This window comes from Lepidochelys kempii, chromosome 6 (assembly GCF_965140265.1).
Source record: "Lepidochelys kempii isolate rLepKem1 chromosome 6, rLepKem1.hap2, whole genome shotgun sequence".
In the NCBI taxonomy this organism is placed as follows: Eukaryota; Metazoa; Chordata; order Testudines; family Cheloniidae; genus Lepidochelys; species Lepidochelys kempii.
Window position 1 is genome coordinate 35495397 of NC_133261.1, and position 20215 is coordinate 35515611.

Sequence of the window (20215 nt, forward strand, 5' to 3'; positions counted from 1 at the left end):
TCTCTTTAAGCCTAAATTAATAGTATCCAATTTGCAAATGAATACCAATTCAGCAGTTTCTCGCTGGAGTCTGGATTTGAAGTTTTTTTGTTTTAAGATAGCGACCTTCATGTCTGTAATTGCGTGACCAGAGAGACTGAAGTGTTCTCCGACTGGTTTATGAATGTTATAATTCTTGACATCTGATTTGTGTCCATTTATTCTTTTACGTAGAGACTGTCCAGTTTGACCAATGTACATGGCAGAGGGGCATTGCTGGCACATTATGGCATATATCACATTGGTGGATGTGCAGGTGAACGAGCCTCTGATAGTGTGGCTGATGTTATTAGGCCCTGTGATGGTGTCCCCTGAATAGAGATGTGGGCACAGTTGGCAACGAGCTTTGTTGCAAGGATAGGTTCCTAGGTTAGTGGTTCTGTTGTGTGGTATGTGGTTGTTGGTGAGTATTTGCTTCAGGTTGGGGGGGCTGTCTGTAGGCAAGGACTGGCCTGTCTCCCAAGATTTGTGAGAGTGTTGGGTCATCCTTCAGGATAGGTTGTAGATCCTTAATACTGTGCTGGAAGGGTTTTAGTTGGGGGCTGAAGGTGACGGCTAGTGGGGTTCTGTTATTTTCCTTGTTAGGCCTGTCCTGTAGCAGGTGACTTCTGGGTACTCTTCTGGCTCTGTCAATCTGTTTCTTCACTTCAGCAGGTGGGTACTGTAGTTGTAAGAATGCTTGATAGAGATCTTGTAGGTGTTTGTCTCTGTCTGAGGGGTTGGAGCAAATGCAGTTGTATCATAGAGCTTGGCTGTAGACAGTGGATCATGTGGTGTGGTCTGGATGAAAGCTGGAGGCATGTAGGTAGGAATAGCAGTCAGTAGGTTTCCGGTATAGGTGGTGTTTATGTGACCATTGTTTATTAGCACTGTAGTGTCCAGGAAGTGGATCTCTTGTGTGGACTGGACCAGGCTGAGGTTGATGGTGGGATGGAAATTGTTGAAATCATGGTGGAATTCCTCAAGGGCTTCTTTTCCATGGGTCCAGATGATGAAGATGTCATCAATATAGCGCAAGTAGAGTAGGGGCGTTAGGGGACGAGAGCTGAGGAAGCGTTGTTCTAAATCAGCCATAAAAATGTTGGCTTACTGTGGGGCCATGCGGGTACCCATAGCAGTGCTGCTGATCTGAAGGTATACATTGTCCCCAAATGTAAAATAGTTATGGGTAAGGACAAAGTCACACAGTTCAGCCACCAGGTTAGCCGTGACATTATTGGGGATAGTGTTCTTGACGGCTTGTAGTCCATCTTTGTGTGGAACATTGGTGTAGAGGGCTTCTACATCCATAGTGGCCAGGATGGTGTTATCAGGAAGATCACCGATGGATTGCAGTTTCCTCAGGAAGTCAGTGGTGTCTCAAAGATAGCTGAGAGTGCTGGTAGTGTATGGCCTGAGGAGGGAGTCTACATAGCCAGACAATCCTGCTGTCAGGGTGCCAATGCCTGAGATGATGGGGCGCCCAGGATTTCCAGGTTTCAATCTCTCTGGTCACGCAATTACAGACATGAAGGTCGCTATCTTAAAACAAAAAAACTTCAAATCCAGACTCCAGCGAGAAACTGCTGAATTGGAATTCATTTGCAAATTGGATACTATTAATTTAGGCTTAAAGAGAGACTGGGAGTGGCTAAGTCATTATGCAAGGTAGCCTATTTCCCCTTGTTTTTTCCTCCCCCCCCCCCCCCCCCGCGACGTTCTGGTTAAACTTGGATTTATGCTGGAAATGGCCCACCTTGATTATCATACACATTGTAAGGAGAGTGGTTAGTTTGGATGAGCTATTACCAGCAGGAGAGTGAGTTTGTGTTTGTGTGTGGGGGGGGGGGGGGGTGAGAAAACCTGGATTTGTGCTGGAAATGGCCCACCTTGATTATCATACACATTGTAAGGAGAGTGATCACTTTAGATAAGCTATTACCAGCAGGAGAATGGGGTAGGAGGAGGTATTGTTTCATGGTCTCTGTGTGTATATAATGTCTTCTGCAGTTTCCACAGTATGCATCCGATGAAGTGAGCTGTAGCTCACGAAAGCTTATGCTCAAATAAATTGGTTAGTCTCTAAGGTGCCACAAGTACTCCTTTTCTTTTTGCGAATACAGACTAACACGGCTGTTACTCTGAAACCTGTCTATATGTAAGCAGTTCATCTGCACGTCACTCTCCATTTTGAGTACATATTTGTATTTTTGTTTCTCTCATTTTGAGCTACATCTAGAAAATTAGTATCTGTTTCACTAAGAAGCAACACATAGGCAAGTGCTTTTGAGCATCTTCTTTTAAATCCTGTTACTTGTTCCACATGGATAAATGTTGCCAGTTTTAACAAATTACTTTGATGTCAGGGAATCAGGCCATGCCTACACATCAAGCACTAATGTATTCAGCTCTGGTCCTTAGCATTGCACCATGACTCCCAACTGCAAGGGCTTACCTACACACATTTTCTCTAAATAAGTGATACTGATTAATGAAATCCTGGTGCTTGTTATACTTAAATACTATACTTAGTTTCTCCTTTAATGTGTGTGTGTTTGTGTGTTTTATTTCCCCCTCATCCCTTAACTATGGCAGCCACGTTGGCTCTCTATGAAAAGAGGTAGTGTCAAGGCACAAACCTGTACTGTAACCCACAGTACCAATTTCCACCCACCACTTCTATCTTCCTTCAGAGTCCAAACAGTTTATTCAATCCCATGCTAATACTGAATAACTGCATAACTAGGATGTGAAAAACATGGGCACACAGCGTTGTGACTGCAGTTTTGGAGGACAAGCTGAAACTCTCTTCAGAGTTTGCCCTGAAGTTATTTATTTTTTTGTATTGTGGTAGCACCTAGAGTCCCTAGTCAAGATCAAGGCTGCATTGTGCCAGGCTCTGTATAGACACAGAGCGAGAATCCTTGGGGAAAAAGGAAATATTCCAGTTTTACACATGTAAGGGCTGATGTACAAAGACCCAACGCACAAAGGCCCTGATTCAAAGCACCTTAACAAACTGAAGCACACACTTGAGTCCCAATTGATTTAACCACTCAGGATGTCTCAGGTTGGGCACCCAAAATCACTAGTTACATTTGGAGACCGTGGCCTAAGTGACTGCCTAAGGTCACAGGAAGTCTATAGCAGAGCTGAGAACTGCACGCAGCTCTCCTGAGTCCCAGTCCAGGGCCTTAGCCACAGACCTTCCTTCCTCTCAAACATGTCTGGTGCTATGAATGGCTTGTTAGCTCCATCACTGTAACTTCTGATTGCACTGTTAAACAGATACGAGTCTGGGCAAGTTTGCGTTTTTAAAGCTGAACAATTATAAAACAGGTTTGATTTTTAAAAGTTCTATTTAGGATAAGTAGACTTACTTTGTAAGTTCAAGATCTGAAAGAAGCTGTTTTAAATGTCTGGAGAGTAACTTCTTTTCCATGGACAGTCGAACCCAGGCCCTCGCCTTGCCAACGTCTGTTTTGATCTCACCAATATTCTGGATATGCCTAAAAAGGAAAACAAAGATAATCAGATGTTGATTAATAGTATCTCCACATCATCCTTTCAGATTTTTCACATCAAGCAGGGCTGGGGAAGGAATTTTGCCTTACAATATTTCATATCTTGACAACTGCTGGAAAAAAGAGAGGGCCATAAATTAATATAATTCATTATCTAAGTCCTCTGGTTAAAGAGGAATGCAAGACAGAAAGGGAAGTATCTGTACTGCAGTGGCCTATTTTCAGGATTCTAGACCATCCCATTACCTCACAATGATTTAAGGCTCACTCTTGTCCTTACAGACTCAGACTTTAAGGTCAGAAGAACCATAGAATATCAGGGTTGGAATGGACCTCAGGAGGTCATCTAGTCCAACCCCCTGCTCAAAGCAAGACCAATCCCCAATTTTTGGCCCAGATCCCTAAATGGCCCCCTCAGGGATTGAACTCACAACCCTGGGTTTAGCAGGCCAATGCTCAAACCACTGAGCTATCCCTCCCCCCTCTTGATCATCTAGTCTGACCTCCTGCACACCACTCCTGTAATAGACTCATAACCTCTGGCTGAGTTACTGCCATTCTCAAATCATGGTTTAAAGACTTCAGAAAGAATTCACCATTTATACTAGTTTAAACCTGCAAGTGACCCATGCCTCACCTACAGAGCCTGGCACAATGCAGTCTTGATCCTGACTGGAGACTCTAGGTGCTACCACAACACAAAAAAATAAATAACTTCAGGGCAAACTCTAAAGAGAGTTTCAGCTTGTCCTCTAAAACTGCAGTCACAATGCTTTGTGCCCATATTTTACATACATATTACAGGTAAGATCACGTTCTTTGAATAAATTCAGTTTACTTCCCCCTCTCCAAAATGTTAAGGTTAACCTGGAAAAACTCCAAGGAAAGGAAAACCTTTAAAAAAAATGAATAAATTAAAGTTTTGTTTTGTTTAAAAAGAAAAAAAAAAAACAGTATGACCTGCAGTCAGACAAATAGCATTTCACAGAAACATCCAATCCATGCAGCTTTATTAAAGAGCATCTTCTGATTGCTGGTCAATCCAGGTTTCAAACTTTTTTTTTTCTTTAAACAGTCCAGAGGAAACTATAACTATCTATATTAAAAATGTAAAACCTTATTATTTGCTTAAAATACACAACTCCTGTCACTAGATTTATCAATTGCAAAATTATCTCCCATATTTTATAGACCCTGTTCCAAAGTATTTAGTCCATTTCAGTTGTTCAATAAGCCTTATGCATTAGCATTGCACGCTGATAAATTTAAACTGAAAATATTCAAGTATGAATCAGGTGCAAGTGCAGTGGAGACTTTGAACTAATCATGATTAAGAGAAGAAATTATGGGAATCTGCATTACATCATGCTTTTCAACTGAAGAGATCAAACAACTAACTCCTAGAACTCTGTGGTAGGGATCATACCAATTTTACAGAGAGGGATACACAGACACAGAGAAGCTAAGTTATCTGCCAACACCACAGAGGAAATCGATAGCAGAGCTACCAGGCCTCAGAATTAATCCATCTTCAAGTCTGAAAAGGTGTTTGTTACTAGAAAATGGCAAGTACAAAAAAGATGTATTTTCAGTTTTGAGTTTCATATTTTTCTGGCACTGGCTTTCACACTCTAAGTACATGCAATGGCCAATGCCCAGCCAAAACACTCTGAGGTTCATCGGGAAATAGGGAGGAGTTCAGAACTGCCCAACCAGTTCCATAGTGATTGGGTAGATATGACCCTGTCCCCCGATCTCAGAGATAAGATACCACGGAGACAGCTCAGAAGACAGACAAGGAAGGAGATTTTTTAAAAAGTGTCCAGCTATAGTTATAAGCCAATGAGTATTACAGTGGAGATACTGTAGGCGTATGGTTCCCTCAGTGTGAAGCAAGTTTTCACTCAGGCCATTGAAAGGGTTTCACTATAATCTTTGGTAAATAACTTAGCAATTTCTTCCAGCTGAAGTGCATTGCTTTTCCAGTTGAGCAAGCATCTCTTCCAGTTAAAACACATCAACTGCACAACCAGGAACTACAACCAAGCAAGTTTGAGCCTTGATATACCAAAGTTGGCCTTTATAATCCACAGTTCTTCATATCATGAAATTATCTTAGTCTTTCCAAGGATTATTGATGAAAGTCCTTTCATCCCCTTTTCCTTCATAACAGACTTTATGGAGGACAATAAGAGAGGGTGATTTTCATTATTTACATTAATTGAGCCTATTTTGTGGCAGAGCTCAGGTTCACTCAGAATGAAGATAGTGACCATACAAAACTCACATGAGCCATTCAGAATTATACTTTCTTCCAATGTTATTGAAGTAAACCTTTTACACTAGTTACTTACATAGGAATGAACACACAGATCTTTAGGATTTCTTTTACTGCCCCACACTAACCTCATATCCTGAATGAGAGAGATCCTCAGGGGCGACATGGCTGGGCTGGCATCCGACTTCCTCCTTTCTGAATCGAGAAGTACTCCTAAAGCGAGCAGAATATTTTTTTAATCAATGGAAAAATAATTCAAAGATTTAAAAGTAATATTTAAACAACACTTTGTGCCAGTAACACAACGGAAGTATTTAATAACATCTTGAGAGAAATGGTTTTCCCTCGAATCCAGAAATGGTACCTGGCCGCATACTTTTCTGTTGTCAGTGACACATGGTTTTGTGAAAACATTATGGCACAAATCAGTGCTGACTATGGCAGTATATTAAATCCATGGAAAAACATTGACTGTCGGTATACTGAGATGTTCAGGCAACTCATAATATGCTCAGCACTAGGACATATTAATAAGCTTTGACATATCCAGGATTGGCGTGAGACCAAAGAGTGGGATCTAAACAGACTATTTATCACTGAAGTATTATTTTCTAAAACGAGTTCTTCACTTCCTTCCCAAATGAGCTAAAACAAGTTGGCATTATTGACTTTGGAGAATTCGGGGTTAAATGATATGCATACAATATATCCAATGCATCAGTCTTAAAACACAGAAATGGGTAATACAAGAACCCAAAATCTGCAATTTAAATGCTAAACAAACAATGCCACCTCTATATCATACTTCAAACACTATACTGTGAGCAATCACCTGCTCTCAGTCTCAAGCTGGAGAGCACAGGATCAGCAGTTACTTTCGAACCCAGGGCACCAGAATGGGAATCAGGAGACCTAGGTTCTATTCACTGCTCTGCCTTTGACTACCTGAATGACCATGCACGGACGGGTTACTAAGGGTCAAATTCTCTGCTGGCATACTGACTGAATTTGGGCAAAGAATTTGGCGCTAACAGCTGTCTGTGCCTCAGTTTCTCCTTCGGTAAAATGGTAACTAAAGAGCTTCACCCACATTTGTAATGCACTGACTTAAGTGTATTATTGTACTTTCTCTTTTTTTTTCAAAAGATACCTGTTTGCTGAAAGCAAATTTTACACTAAATGGAGGGTATTTACACTGCATAAGGGAACTTATATTGTAGAGCAGTGGTCCTCAAACTATTGTACTGGTGACCCCTTTCACATAGCAAGCCTCTGAGTGCACCCCCCCCTTATAAATTAAAGACACTGGTTTATAAACTTAACACCATTATAAATGCTGGAGCCAAAGCAGGGTTTAGGGTGGAGGCTGACAGCTCACGCCCCCCCATGTAATACCCTTGTGACCCCCTGAGGGGTCCTGACCCCCAGTTGAGAACCCCCGTTGTAGAGGAAGAAATACTTAGTTCCCCACTCTATTAATATGAAAGAAATTATAAGCTTCCCATGTGTTCCTACCTATAAGTATAGTTAATTATATTTAACTACATATTAGGTACCACCAGTAAAAGTTATACATACAGCATATTACTGAAACCCTATTTATGTTGTGTTTGGATTTTAAAACAGGATGGATAATTTCACACTCAGTAATGCATCTACGCATGTTTAAGAAGGGGTAAAGAAAAATCATGCTTCACAGCAAAGGATGACTATTTCATGGGTTAGAAAGGGATCTTTCACCTTATGTACATCACTGCATGATTGGCTAGGTGTATCAAACAGATTTATTTTTGGCCTGTCTCTGAAACATCATGTATTGGTAGGACACCAAGCACCAGTTAACAGGATACCAGTCTTGAACAAGTCTTGAACAAGAAATCCTACACAAAACAATTGGAAAACAAGTCTACCCCATGTAAATACTACAGTCAACAAATCAGTCTCAACAGTTATGTGAAAATGACATCATCGTCATAGTAAATCTCATCCTCTAAAACCTGGAGCAGTGGAGAATTATAGTATTCTGCTTGATGTGCATAATTTGGAATTGGTTTGAAGAGATTAAAACCTAGTAATTTGGACATTTTGACCATTTTTAGAGGAGTTCAACTAGTACTTCTGAAAACCCTTCTGTAATATAAGCCAACGTTACCTGAGGTACTGAAGCTTCCTGAAGTGGGCTTTCTCTGCCTATTTTCTTGGTAATGTAATAAGTGAGACCACAAAGCAGATTTTCCCTAAAATTTAAAAAAAATTGATTGGTAACATTGTATTTAACAATGCAAATAAATGAATGTCTGTTGAGTTTAATAAAAACTGAAAATTAAAAAACACTAAAAGTAACATTTACAACAACAGTTTGCTCTAAAGATGTTTTGTTTTCCCTATCGATATCATTGATAAAAAAGAAAAAAAACCAAGAAACTAAAGAGGTAGGAGGAGGTAAAAAGCTGGAAAAAGGACAGTAGAACAAAAGGAGAAGTGTAAATGATTTGTAAAAGGAACTGTCCTGCATATCCGCTCTTGGTGTTTTTTTAAAGAAAGAAACTAGCTGGACCTACAGATTCCGGTAACTGAACAAATCAGCTGAGCGTCACTTCTCATTGTTTATCAAGATGTGACCAAAACATTTATTTAAATACATACTATAAAGTGATGTGTACTACAGAGTGATGTCTCATGACCCTGTAACCTGAGTTTGTAGCTATCTCACCCACCGAATGGGGAAGAGATGCACAATCGGACAGGGCAGACTCTTTGGCTATGTCTACACTTAAAACACTACAGCAGCACAGCTGCAGTTGCACTGCCATAGCTATTCAATGTAGACACTCACTACCGCAACGGGAGAACCCCTTCCGTCACTGTAGTTAACCAACCACCCCAAGAAACAATAGCTAGGTCAAAGGAAGATTTTTTCCATCAACCTAGTGCTGTCTACACCAGGGGCTAGGTGGGCATAGATACGTCTCGCAGGGGTGTAAATTTTTCACATCCCTGAGAGATGTAGCTATACCAGTGGAACTTTTCAGTCTACCCCAGCCCTGAGTCTGCAACAGTCTACCCAAGCTGATGGTGGAGTTTGAAAGCTACTTTTTCAGGTCCTCCAAAGATTTTTCCAAGTTCCTCTAGCAAAGAGAGCGAAGGGCCTCATTACAAATGTAAAAACAAACAAAACAAAACAAAACCCCACATGCAGGAAAATAAAGAATTTCAAATAAAGTTTGATGCTGTTTTTATAGATAGTAAAGAAATTTTAAAGGACAACATTCAGAATGCAGTATTTAGGACACTGTAAGCCAAAGGTAAAATATATACTTTTAGTCAATATGCTGGCTTCCTAAAAAGGGTCAGGAAACGCTAAAAGATGAGGTGGTGAGATTTATCACAGACTCATCACAAACAAAGAGATTCTCAAGTTCACCCTAAAGCTATTTGTGAATGACAAATCAAGTGCTACTGAAGTCACAGAAGGCACCAATAACCAAATAGGGACTATCCAGTACATTGATTGGATGCACTTCCTCAGTAAATGATTTGTAAGTAACAGATTCCTTTAGGAAGCTAACAGTTAATTGGGAATTCCAGGAAAGGATTGGGAATCATATGTTTCTGCTAAATGAGTAGATTAGAAAGTTTTTTGCATATTTATAAGGATATTATTGTTGTTCAAAAAGAGAAGCTGTTTGTACAGCAAAAGGGCTGTCAAATCTTGGCTTTATTGGGGGGGGTTACCTATTTGCACCTGCAGTCAGTAGGCACCACTGATGTCATTTAAAACATCTAAACAGCTGATTGTCAGGGTGCAAATAATTGAGGGGTGAATTCTGCAGGTGCAAAAAGAAAAGTCGACTTTAAAAATCTAGCCCAACTTGTTCAGTTCTGCAAGTGATGTGGACAGGGAGAATTAGTGTCTCTGATATACAGACCTAGAAGGGATTTATTCCAAGGTATTATTCCCACACAAATTATGGTGGTAGGTTTCTAAAATATAAAGCAGTAAATATGTCTCAGTTATGACAGTGTAAGGAAATCTGCTTTCAAAAATGTGTTTCCTGAGAACATAACAAAAAGTCATCCCGTCCCCCCCCACCCCCAAGAAGTCTGTTTTCTCATTAGTGTATCTGGAAGGTCCATTGTGGAAACCGAAATGTACAATGGGCCTTGCAAAAGGACAAGTATGAAAATCATTCAGGGAGATGGTCACAGCCAAAATACTATTTCTGGGGGGAAACAAATGCACACTCAGATACGTTCTGGCAACTCAGTACAGCAACTGCCGAGGATAGCATATGCTCCCAGTGCTGGAACACCTCTGAAGAAGGCAAATAAGCAAAGGTCTCTACAGAATATGGAAACAGCAATACCAGTGAGTACTGAGAAGAAATCATACTGTACGCATCTGCCTGTTTCTTTCACCATCACGTTACTATTTGGACAGTTAGAGGAGAGTAACGATGATGCAAGTTACAAGTATAAAGAGGAGAAGGAGACAGCACAAAGGAAGGAGGGGAAAAAAACAAGGTCTTCATATACGTTTAGGCTGGACCAGACTGACAAGGTCACTAGATCCTACATTGCATGATCATACTGGATCAGTTGAGGCAGGAGGTGGGATTTGGTCAGTTGATGGGTGTAGAGTTTAACAACACATGAAAGAACCAGTTGGTAGCTATGTGGAACGAAACAGATCGATCAGCAGGGAAACAGGCAAAAGCATGGGGTGGGGGAGGGAAGCCATCTTCATTACTATGGTCTGCTGAGAAGGAATTGGCTCATTATTGGACAAATCAATTTATAAATAGACTTTCACAATTTTAATAGAGGCCAGAGTACATGTCGCATTAGTAGTGCTTTTACTTTGGATCACAGCGTTAGATGCACTGCACTTCCTGCATCAGACCTCTAATTATTCTACCACAACAGACCGTTCAGCACTGTTTGCCAACATCTGCAATCAATCCAAAGCATTAACCTTATGTGGGGTTGGCCGCCTGGTTGTCTGAAAGGCCCAAATCTGAGTTGAAGCAGAGTATACTGATGCTCTGTCTTCTAGGATGAAAGTAGTACAGCTTCTATCCTAAGTAGTATACAAGAGGGAAGGGGAGAGTCAGACGATATACCTTCACATAGAGAAACTACTGTTATAGTCTGAATGAGAGCAGATTTAGGCAATGGTGGCACGGATGCAGAGGACAGAGCAATTGGATTAAGGCTGCCTGGATTAAACGTATTTACTCTGCGAAATACTTCCTTTAAACAAATCAGCATTCAAGTCCCTTTCCCCCTCCCCACACACACAGGGGAAAGGAGGAAGAAACAACATCTCCCATGCTGTCTACTCTCACAGGAGAGCCCAAACAGCTGGAGCTCTATAATAAAAGAAAAGTGGCTAGCTAGAGGCCTTGTAAACGTCAATTGACCACCTCTAAATATGTACCATGCTTAGTGAGAACAAACAAAAGAAAGGGGAAAAAAGGGGGTTTATAGTTTTGTAAATTAAGCTACCGTGCTTGAGGACAAATCCCCACATCCCATAACCAGTTAATAGCATGACAAACTGCAAGCTCTTAAGTCCGCACAGCTACAGTAAGAGAGAACATTAAAAATGGATAGATAAATAGATAAAAACTATTATTCTGTAAACAGACAAATAAAATAGTAAGCAGGCATTCAGAAAGTCATCCCTGAGAGTACAATTGTATACTATACTTTGAGCGGGGGGGGGATTAGCTCGGTACCAGAATTGTTGAATTTTAAGAGTATAGAATAGAATTGAAAAAAATTAAATTAAAAAAGAAACAGTGAAAAAATGGCTGTAAAGTTGTAAATTCTGTGAAATACCATTATTTACCTGTTTGACCTGTAGACCATGACTCCATATCCTTTCTAAGAGATCACAAAGACTGGCTATTAACGTATTCTCTTCTACACCTGTGATGTTCACCTCACCATGACCTAGTTCCACAGCTTCTCGACCCATTTTTTCAACCAGCATCCTCTTGGTCTTGAAAAGAAGATGGCAAAAAAAAAAGTTATTCTTACACACCAGGAACTGCTATGATCCTTCACAGTCTTTAAATTCCTTTACAATAGTAACAGAGTGATAATACAATTGGGCTTATACTGTACCCTTGACAAGCTAGTGCCAAAACACGTTTCTCTTATTTCACCAATAGTCCTCCATTACGTGGCATCACCAGTATTGATCACCTGACAGCCTTTAAGTAACCCTATTCCTCTAGAGTGACCCTCTTGGGGGTTCCTGAGCAGTAGCAAGGTGGACAGGGACGAGCAAACCAGATTCAAAATTAGCTTGTTCTCTTCAGAAAGCTCCCTATCTGAAATGGAGACAGTGAAAAGAATGAGGCTCTTGCTACCCTCTAGCTGTGGCACGGTACCCTAAAACAGAGAAGGTAGCCAGGGAGCCCTCTCACTGAGAAAGGAAGGTGTAAGGCAGGGGTGGCCAACCTCTGGCTCCGGAGCCACATGCGGCTCTTCAGAGGTTAATATGTGGCTCCTTGTATAAGCACCGACTCTGGGGCTAGAGCGACAGGCTCCAACTTTCCAATGTGCTGGGGGATGCTCACTGCTCCACCCCTGGCTCTGCCACAGGCCCTGTCCCCACTCCATCCCTTCCCGCCCCCTCCCCTGAGCCTGCTGTGCCCTCGTTCCTCCCCCATCCCTGCCAGAGCCTCCTGCACCCCACAAAACAGCTGATTGGGAGGTGCGGGGAGGTGCTGATCGGTGGGTGGGAGGCGCTGGGAGCGGGGAGCTAACGTGGGGCTGCTGACATATTACTGTGGCTCTTTGGCAATGTACATTGGTAAATTCTGGCTCCTTCTCAGGCTCAGGTTGGCCACCCCTGCTGTAAGGACTCTCTGTGATAGACAGGAATGGTCCTATTTATCCAGGCTATGTCTCCTCTGGGTGAAGCTGAGAAAGACTTGGGAACACCCTACCGTCAGCATGCTGTTCCTGTGAGCCCCCATCTGAATGTTGTTTTTCCAAGAGGAATCCTTTCCTGGGTATCCAGGAGGACATATAATCTGTCCTACTTGTCCCTGGAGTCTGCAGGTGGCTGCTGTAGCGGTCTGTGGGTGTCATGCATGCTGCTGTCTCCCCTGTAGTGACCAGGTTCACAGCCACTCCTGCCCTTGCTATGGACTGATAACGGCAGTTCCGTCTGAGACGGCAGTGGTGGGGAGAGGTCAGAATGAACCTGCTGTCTGTGAATGCAGGGATAGAGGCACGAGCAGATGAAGACAACTCACATTCATCCAGCCAGGTGGCAGCCACATCACAGAAAAGATGTATTCTTGTAACGGGTTTACTTTACCATTCTAACAATATCTATATGAAGTTGTCCTCATGAACAGGTTTTTAAACAGGTTTATTATTAAACGTTTGAACTATGGTAGCTTCCGAAGTCGCCAGTCAGGATCAGGGCCCCCGTGCTGGGTTCTATGACAGTCATAAATAATGAGACAGTCCTTGCAATGGATAATTTATTCACTGCAATAGGCTAGAACAGAGTTATATGAGAGGCTGTACTTTAGAATATGTATATGCCAAACATTGTGTAGCTTTGTGGATAGAACATTAGAACCCAGCTCTTCTGGTTTCTATTTCTAGATCTGTCAGATTTAGTGAGACTGTGGGAAAGACACTTAAATTTCTCACTTCCTCAATCTGCCCTATCTATAAAGCAGAGATAATAATTTAGCCAGGTTTGACAGTGCTTTGAGTGAGAGCTAGAGATGATAAAAGCGAAGTATTTTATATGCATTTATAAAACATAAGCATCCATATTTATTGCCTCTCAGTGATTCATGTATCAAATGTTCTCCGTTCAATCATAAAAATATTGAGAGTGGGATTTTCAAAAGTACATAAGACTCTTAGTTACACAAGCACCCCTGAAAATCCACTTTGAAAGTCAGTGAGTTTTAATAAGTGCTTTTGAAAATACCTCCTACGAAGAACTTGTCCAGAGATCTGAGACTCTAGTTGTCTCTTTTCTAGCTCATGCACCTTTTCAAGTAATCAAGTTCTGCAGACCAAATTAGGCCCTCATTTACACCTGGGCAACGCCATGGTCTTTGACTTATGTCCTCAGCGTTATTTAGGCAACTCTTTCCTTCCAAGGGTTTACACAGGTGTAAATGAATGGAATTTAGGGGCAGTCTATCATGAAGAGCAGTACCATAAGCTGCATATAGTCCCATTGCAGTCAGTGGAAGAACAGGCCTGATCCAAAACCTACTGAAATCAGTGAGAGCTTTTCGATGGATTTCAACAGACTGTGTATTAGACTAAATGAGCACAGTAATTAACTAAATTTGTATTCATGACTGAGAGTCCACAATCTGGCTCTTAACAAGTATGTTGATGATGCAAAAGATAAAATAGAATCCAGTGCAGTTAAAAAAAATCGGATAACCAAATATTCGAAAGGAACAGATCTATTGAATAAAAGAGAAGTGCCATTTTTACACAGTCACTTTGCAGAGTAAAGCCATGCTTTAATTTTCATTATCTGCTTCAAACTGACCTTGGGAACTACCGTAATCCTGTCACATCCTAGAAGCTAGGCATCACTTTTCAGCTCTAGGTATCTAATCCATTTGATGTAACAGTACATTACATTAATCTGTTTTATCTACCATAGTCTGTTTTTGAACCTCTCTGAAAATGGTTCGTCAGTGACCTGGTATTGCCAGGTTATCCTCTCAGTATGCCCAGTGCAAGTTATTTCATTGTCTAATTGACCTCACTGCTATTATTCACAGGGCACATACAAACAATGCAACAGCAGCTAAAAACCATTCCTAATAAACCAAATTACATTTTCTATTTTTAGTTTCAAACTATCACTTCTTTATACACTGTCCTTAACCACCTTCAGAAAAGTCCTCACCCTTTTTATGTTATGACCTCCCAAGCACTGACATTTACCATATGCTTCCTATGTCATCTTTTCTCTATGGATGTATCCATTTCTCCTAATCTCTCACCGTAGATCATTTTTCATAATTTTTGCTGCTATTCTTAAACATCTTTCTAATTCATCCATGTCTAAGGAGAGCTAATTAATGGGCTCATCTGAAATGTTGCAAGTATCTCATGCCAACAGTCATAAGCATCTCATACATTTCCCCCCTCTTTCCCGGATATTCTAACAACATCTCTATTACTTGCAAACTTTTCACATCCAATGGCGCCTTACTCCCATAATGGAAGAGTTAAAATCAAAGGGCCATATCCTCAGCTGGTGTAAATCAATGTATTTCCATTTATTTCAATGGAGATATGCCAGTTTATACCAAGTGAAGGTCTACAAAGAACAAAGCACAGAGACAGATTATCTGGAGTGCCTACATATTCACAATTTCAGTTTTTGTAAGTAAGAATAACGAAAATGTATAGATTTTACCAGGCATTATACATGATAGTCCAAATTAACTCTGTTGACTTCAGGGAAGAATTTAAGTAAGAGTTTATGGAAGAGTTATTCTCTTTAATGTTATATGAAACAGCAAAGCAACTTTGATGATGTTTACTCAAATATATCAGTCAAAATAATTTTACAAATTGGGACCAGATTTCTTAGGAAAAAGGTGTTTTCTGCAGTTCGTTAACTCACTTCATTTTAACAATTAAATACAGTGTCTAGATTTTCACTGTATTCTCTCTCTTGTAGGACATTTTAAAAATATTCTCAGAATGAAGCATTCAAAACTAGACTGGACAATACACCAGAAAATGTATGGCTGGGAACAATCCTAGACTGGCAGGAAAACAGAGACCTACCAGAGCATCTGATCTTTCTTATTTCTATAATTTTGTTTTTATAGTACATCTCCAAACAGGAAAAGTCTCCAATCTTTCCAGGATATCTAAACCACTTCCATTTATTTATTGAAGGGACATACAATCCCCAAAAGAGACAGTGTAGACCAGTTTCAGATTATGCATACATCTGAGGGTGTGCGCATGTGTGTATAAAAGGTGAGTTTAGTTTTACTAACTATAGCCCAGCAAGGTGTGGGGATGAGAAGTCATGTTCTCTACGTTACCTTATTTCGGCATTCCTTCAGTAAGCCTTCAACAAATTTCCAGTTTGTTTGTGCAATTACCGATGGAGAGAGGTTAGACAGCTTAGGCTGACGAATGGTGCTGCCCAGATTCCTGGCTTCTTGGATATACTTCTGTACAAAGATAGAAAAAACAAATGTACCCAAAAACAAGAGTGACAAAATGGTATACAGTAGCTACGAATCACAGTGTCAAACAATCTGTCTTTGCTGCCCCCATGCCCAGAAGGGAAAAAGATCACACCATCTTTCAAAAGAATGCTCCTTTAAAAAGGATAAAGAGATTTACTGTATTATTTAACTGAGTTAAGATCCCATATAAACTGTCCAGCTAGCATCAGCATGCAGTTGAGTCTTTGATTAACACAAACACAAACCCGTTTGGATGCATAGAGTTTTCATTTCTCCCTCCACTACTACAAAGTCTTTCCTTTTTCTCCTCTAAAAAAGGCGTGTAATTATAGCTATACATACTTGATATTACTGTCACAGTGAAACAGTCCTTCCAAATGTGATTATTTTGCAGGTAAGTAATGACGCTTTTGGTGGAGGAGCAAGTGTGACAGTAAAGGTATGTCTCTACTGCAATCAGACACCTGCAGCTGGCCCGTGCCAGCTGGCTTGGGCTAAGGGGCTGTTTACCCGCAATGTAGACATTTTGGCTCGGGCTGCACCGAAAGAGGGTCCCAGAGTACAGTCTGCCTGAGCCTGAACATCTACATGGCACCTAATTAGCCCATTAGCCCGAGTCCAAGCCAGCTGGCACAGACCAGCTGCGGGCATCTAACTGCAATGCATACATACCCTAAATGGCTTTGTCAGGTGATTAAAGACAGAAGCTAAGCGAAGGAGTGTGATAACTGAAGCAGCAGTTTATTATGAATAGGCTCCAATATTACAAATCTAAAAAAGAACCATCAACATTTTAGAGGAAAAATGATTTCCTTGACTCATAAAAGATCTGTGCTGCTAATGTTGCTGCATTCTGATGGATGGATCAATATGTATTTCAGTGACACTTGTGAGAGGGCAGCATTTGATTGTTCTGGATTGTGATTGACTGAAATCCTACTCTTGCTACATCATAATGAATAAAGTGTTCACCTTTTGCCAGAAAAAACAAAACAAAAAATCCACGCTTTATCTGCCTTCTGAAACAGTCTAAAGAACTATGAAGTACATATATTTAACTATGCATCTTTGATGTCATGACTACAGGTCATGTTATACATATGACATACCAAGTAAAGCTCTGACACAGATTTTATAGAGGGTCTGAAAAGCCAGTCATGCTGGTCCCAGTCTAAATATAATTGCAAATGAAGCTCTGGCAAGGAAAAATCCAGATGCTGGCAGGAGAGGTTTGTAGCAAACAATCAGACAGCCCATGTTAAGCAAAAGTACGGTAAGCAGATATGATAAAAGCGTGCATGCAAAAACAGAAAAGAAAACAATTAAGACAGAACTCAATGCCATTTAAAGCTCAGACTAATAAATAAATATGCAACATAAAACCCGTAAATAATGAAAGCTTATATAAAGGAAAGAGCAAATAAAGCATTTAAACACTATAATTATGATGAGATTAAACAAAGAATTAAAATGAACTATGTCCTTTACTGCATACTTGTGATAAAATTTCACAAGAGTCTTAACAGTTGTCAAATCTCAACTTCAAAGTTTCTTTCTAGACCAGTGGTTCCCAGACTTGTTCTGCCCCTTGTGCAGGGAAAGCCCCTGGCGGGCCGAGCCAGTTTGTTTACCTGCCATGTCTGCAGGTTCGGCTGATCGTGGCTCCCAGTGGCCACGGTTCGCTGTGCCTGACCAATGGGAGCTGCTGGAAGCAGTGGCCAGTACATCCCTCGGCCCGGGCTGCTTCCAGCAGCTCCCATTGGCCTGGATCAGTGAACCGCGGCCAGTAAAAGCCGCGATCGGCTGAATCTACAGACACGGCAGGTAAACAAACTGGCCCAGCCTGCCAGGGACTTTCCCTGCACAAGCAGCGGAACAAGTTTGCGAACCACTGTTCTAGACAATTACCTCAGACCATCAATTTAATTTTTATTTTTACCAATCCCTGCCTACCAGCCACAAGGATTTTCACTTCTCCACTCAAAAACTCTCGAAATTACTCCCTTACAGCTGTTACAGACTAATGGGGAAAATCTGGAATTATGTGGGTGGGGTTCCCCCTGGATAAATTACCCAACAGATTTTGGTACCACTCTAAATAAATATCTAAAATGAGTTAACCCTACGGACAAGAATAGCTCCATCTGCTGAACACATTTTTGCAATATGGTTCATAAGATATATTATTTACCTCACATACTAAGGTAGCTGCTCTCCAATAATTAACCATTTGCTAAGTATATTCAGCTTTCGTTAAAAAAAATCTTTCTGAAAAATGGAAAGTGACTATTTACATGTATAATTACAGTTTGATACCTCAATGGTTCACACCTGCTAGCACCATATTTGTCAAAAACAATGTCAGATTATTGACTAACTACTACTCACTTTCTCTTTCTTCTCCTAAATGGAAGATGTTACTGAGACACAGCACCATAAAGAGCATGTGAAAGAAGTAAATGTTCCTTATTTGTACAATCAAAGTGCACAAACCCCTTTTTCTTTTTTAATATAGTTACAAAAGAGATGACATCTAATTTTATCTCCAACTACCATTTTTACAACCAAGTCACAAAATCCTGGAAAATAGGGTTTACAATGGAAAGTGCAGTTCAACCTTTTACATCATTGTTCACATATAATGATGGAATGAATGAACAAGAAAATATATTTTAAAAAAATTTCCTGCAAGCATCTTGGTATAAACTTTAAAGAGAACAAGGTTAAAAGATTCTTCACCCAAACATAAAATAATGTATCCCAAAGCTTTATTTTTTGTTTATATATAAGCACATATCCATTCAAATATTTTAAAAAGAAATCAGAACACTGGAAAAATGATTCTCATATTACATTTAACCACTATATTTTTTGTGCAATGGATGTTCAGAGAACTAACCAACCATTTTGTTCTTGCTTAAGTAACTGCAAAGTAGCTGGCATCATATGACCCAACTAATGTCACTTTAAAAGGTTCACATGGGGATTCTTGGAGTTTTTCTTTCTTTCTAGCCAGGTCCCCTCCTCAAAACACAGACTTATACTTATCAAAGGAACATCACTTTTTACAAAAGGAACTATTTTGAATCCTCCCAAAGCATATAGGATCCATAGTAGATTTAGAGCTGAAAATCAGCACTTTGAACAATTCAGCCTTCAAGCGCAGCCCAATACTCAGATCAGACAGCGCATGTCTACCTGCATACTGGTATCTGACTTTTGGCACATTTAAACACTGCAACTTAGTTACCTTTTTTTACCATTGGTTTCACACTCCTGAGACAGATCCTGACTGGCATAGCTCCTTTAATGTCAATGGATCTATGACATTTTACACTAGCTGAGGATCTGCTCTTTATTTTTGAAAGGCCAGAGTAAGGAACAGCTGAGGTTTACTATGGAATAACTGATTTGACATTTTGTAGGAAAGACAGTGTGATTTCTGTAATGAAAATCATGTTCTACAGTTACTGAACAGCTTTCACCTCTCTCTGATCATTGTCAAGACGCAGGTGCTCTGTGTGTTGTTTTTGTCTGTCTTTCCGCCTCCACTGCGCAGGTGCATTTCTCTTTGTCCATCTATAGATCAAACAAGATTATTCATTAGATACCAAGAGTCAGCTGAAGAGGAGCGAAAAGCAGGAGCAAAGGTGTCCATCTTGGATTGGTCACAGGGCCTGTCCACATTACAAAAAACACCCACTGACAACAGATGAGCCAAAACCAGTGCCAAACACGGGTTAGCTGCAAGCACACTTGTGTAATACTTGACTTGTTTAGCATCTCTTTGTAAGCAGAGAGCCTGTACTGTTTGAAAATAAAATCTGTCTGGAAAATCTGTCCATAGTTCTTAGGAAAAAAAGCAAAAACACAATCTCGTGCACTTGGTTTCTAGTTTCCACATCTTTTCGGCTTCTTAGTCACCTTTGCAGCTACTATCCTCTTCTTCCTCTTTCCTCCCACTTTTTACAAGGTGGTCCCTTATTTTAAGCCATTACCTCTTAACTGACCTCTGGCACAGGGCTCTCTCTTTTAACCAGTATCAAATAAAGTCACTCAAAAACCTTAACTCTGTCCCCATTGCAATACTGGCCTCCTTGTTTCACTTTGTTACTAAAAGAATCCTTAAGAGTCCACCACATTCTAAAGTGTCATTTAGAAGTGTT

The 20215-nt window shown here is 40.5% G+C and overlaps 1 protein-coding gene across 6 annotated transcripts in view; it reads right to left on the minus strand.

Annotated features, from left to right (window-relative positions):
• The window catches only part of DENND5A (DENN domain containing 5A), a 117331-nt gene that overhangs the window by 20106 nt on the left and 77010 nt on the right, over positions 1-20215 (minus strand). For 4 of the 6 annotated variants that reach the window (XM_073347529.1, XM_073347527.1, XM_073347528.1 and 1 more), the window contains 7 exons: positions 19535-19628; positions 15900-16031; positions 11675-11827; positions 10796-10900; positions 7973-8057; positions 5949-6033; positions 3399-3527 (listed from right to left, as the gene is read on the minus strand). In XM_073347529.1, coding sequence (XP_073203630.1) covers positions 3399-3527; positions 5949-6033; positions 7973-8057; positions 10796-10900; positions 11675-11827; positions 15900-16031; positions 19535-19628 — 783 coding nt within the window. The remainder of the gene's footprint in view (positions 1-3398; positions 3528-5948; positions 6034-7972; positions 8058-10795; positions 10901-11674; positions 11828-15899; positions 16032-19534; positions 19629-20215) is intronic. The other 2 variants (XM_073347532.1, XM_073347531.1) reach the window with 1 other exon arrangement.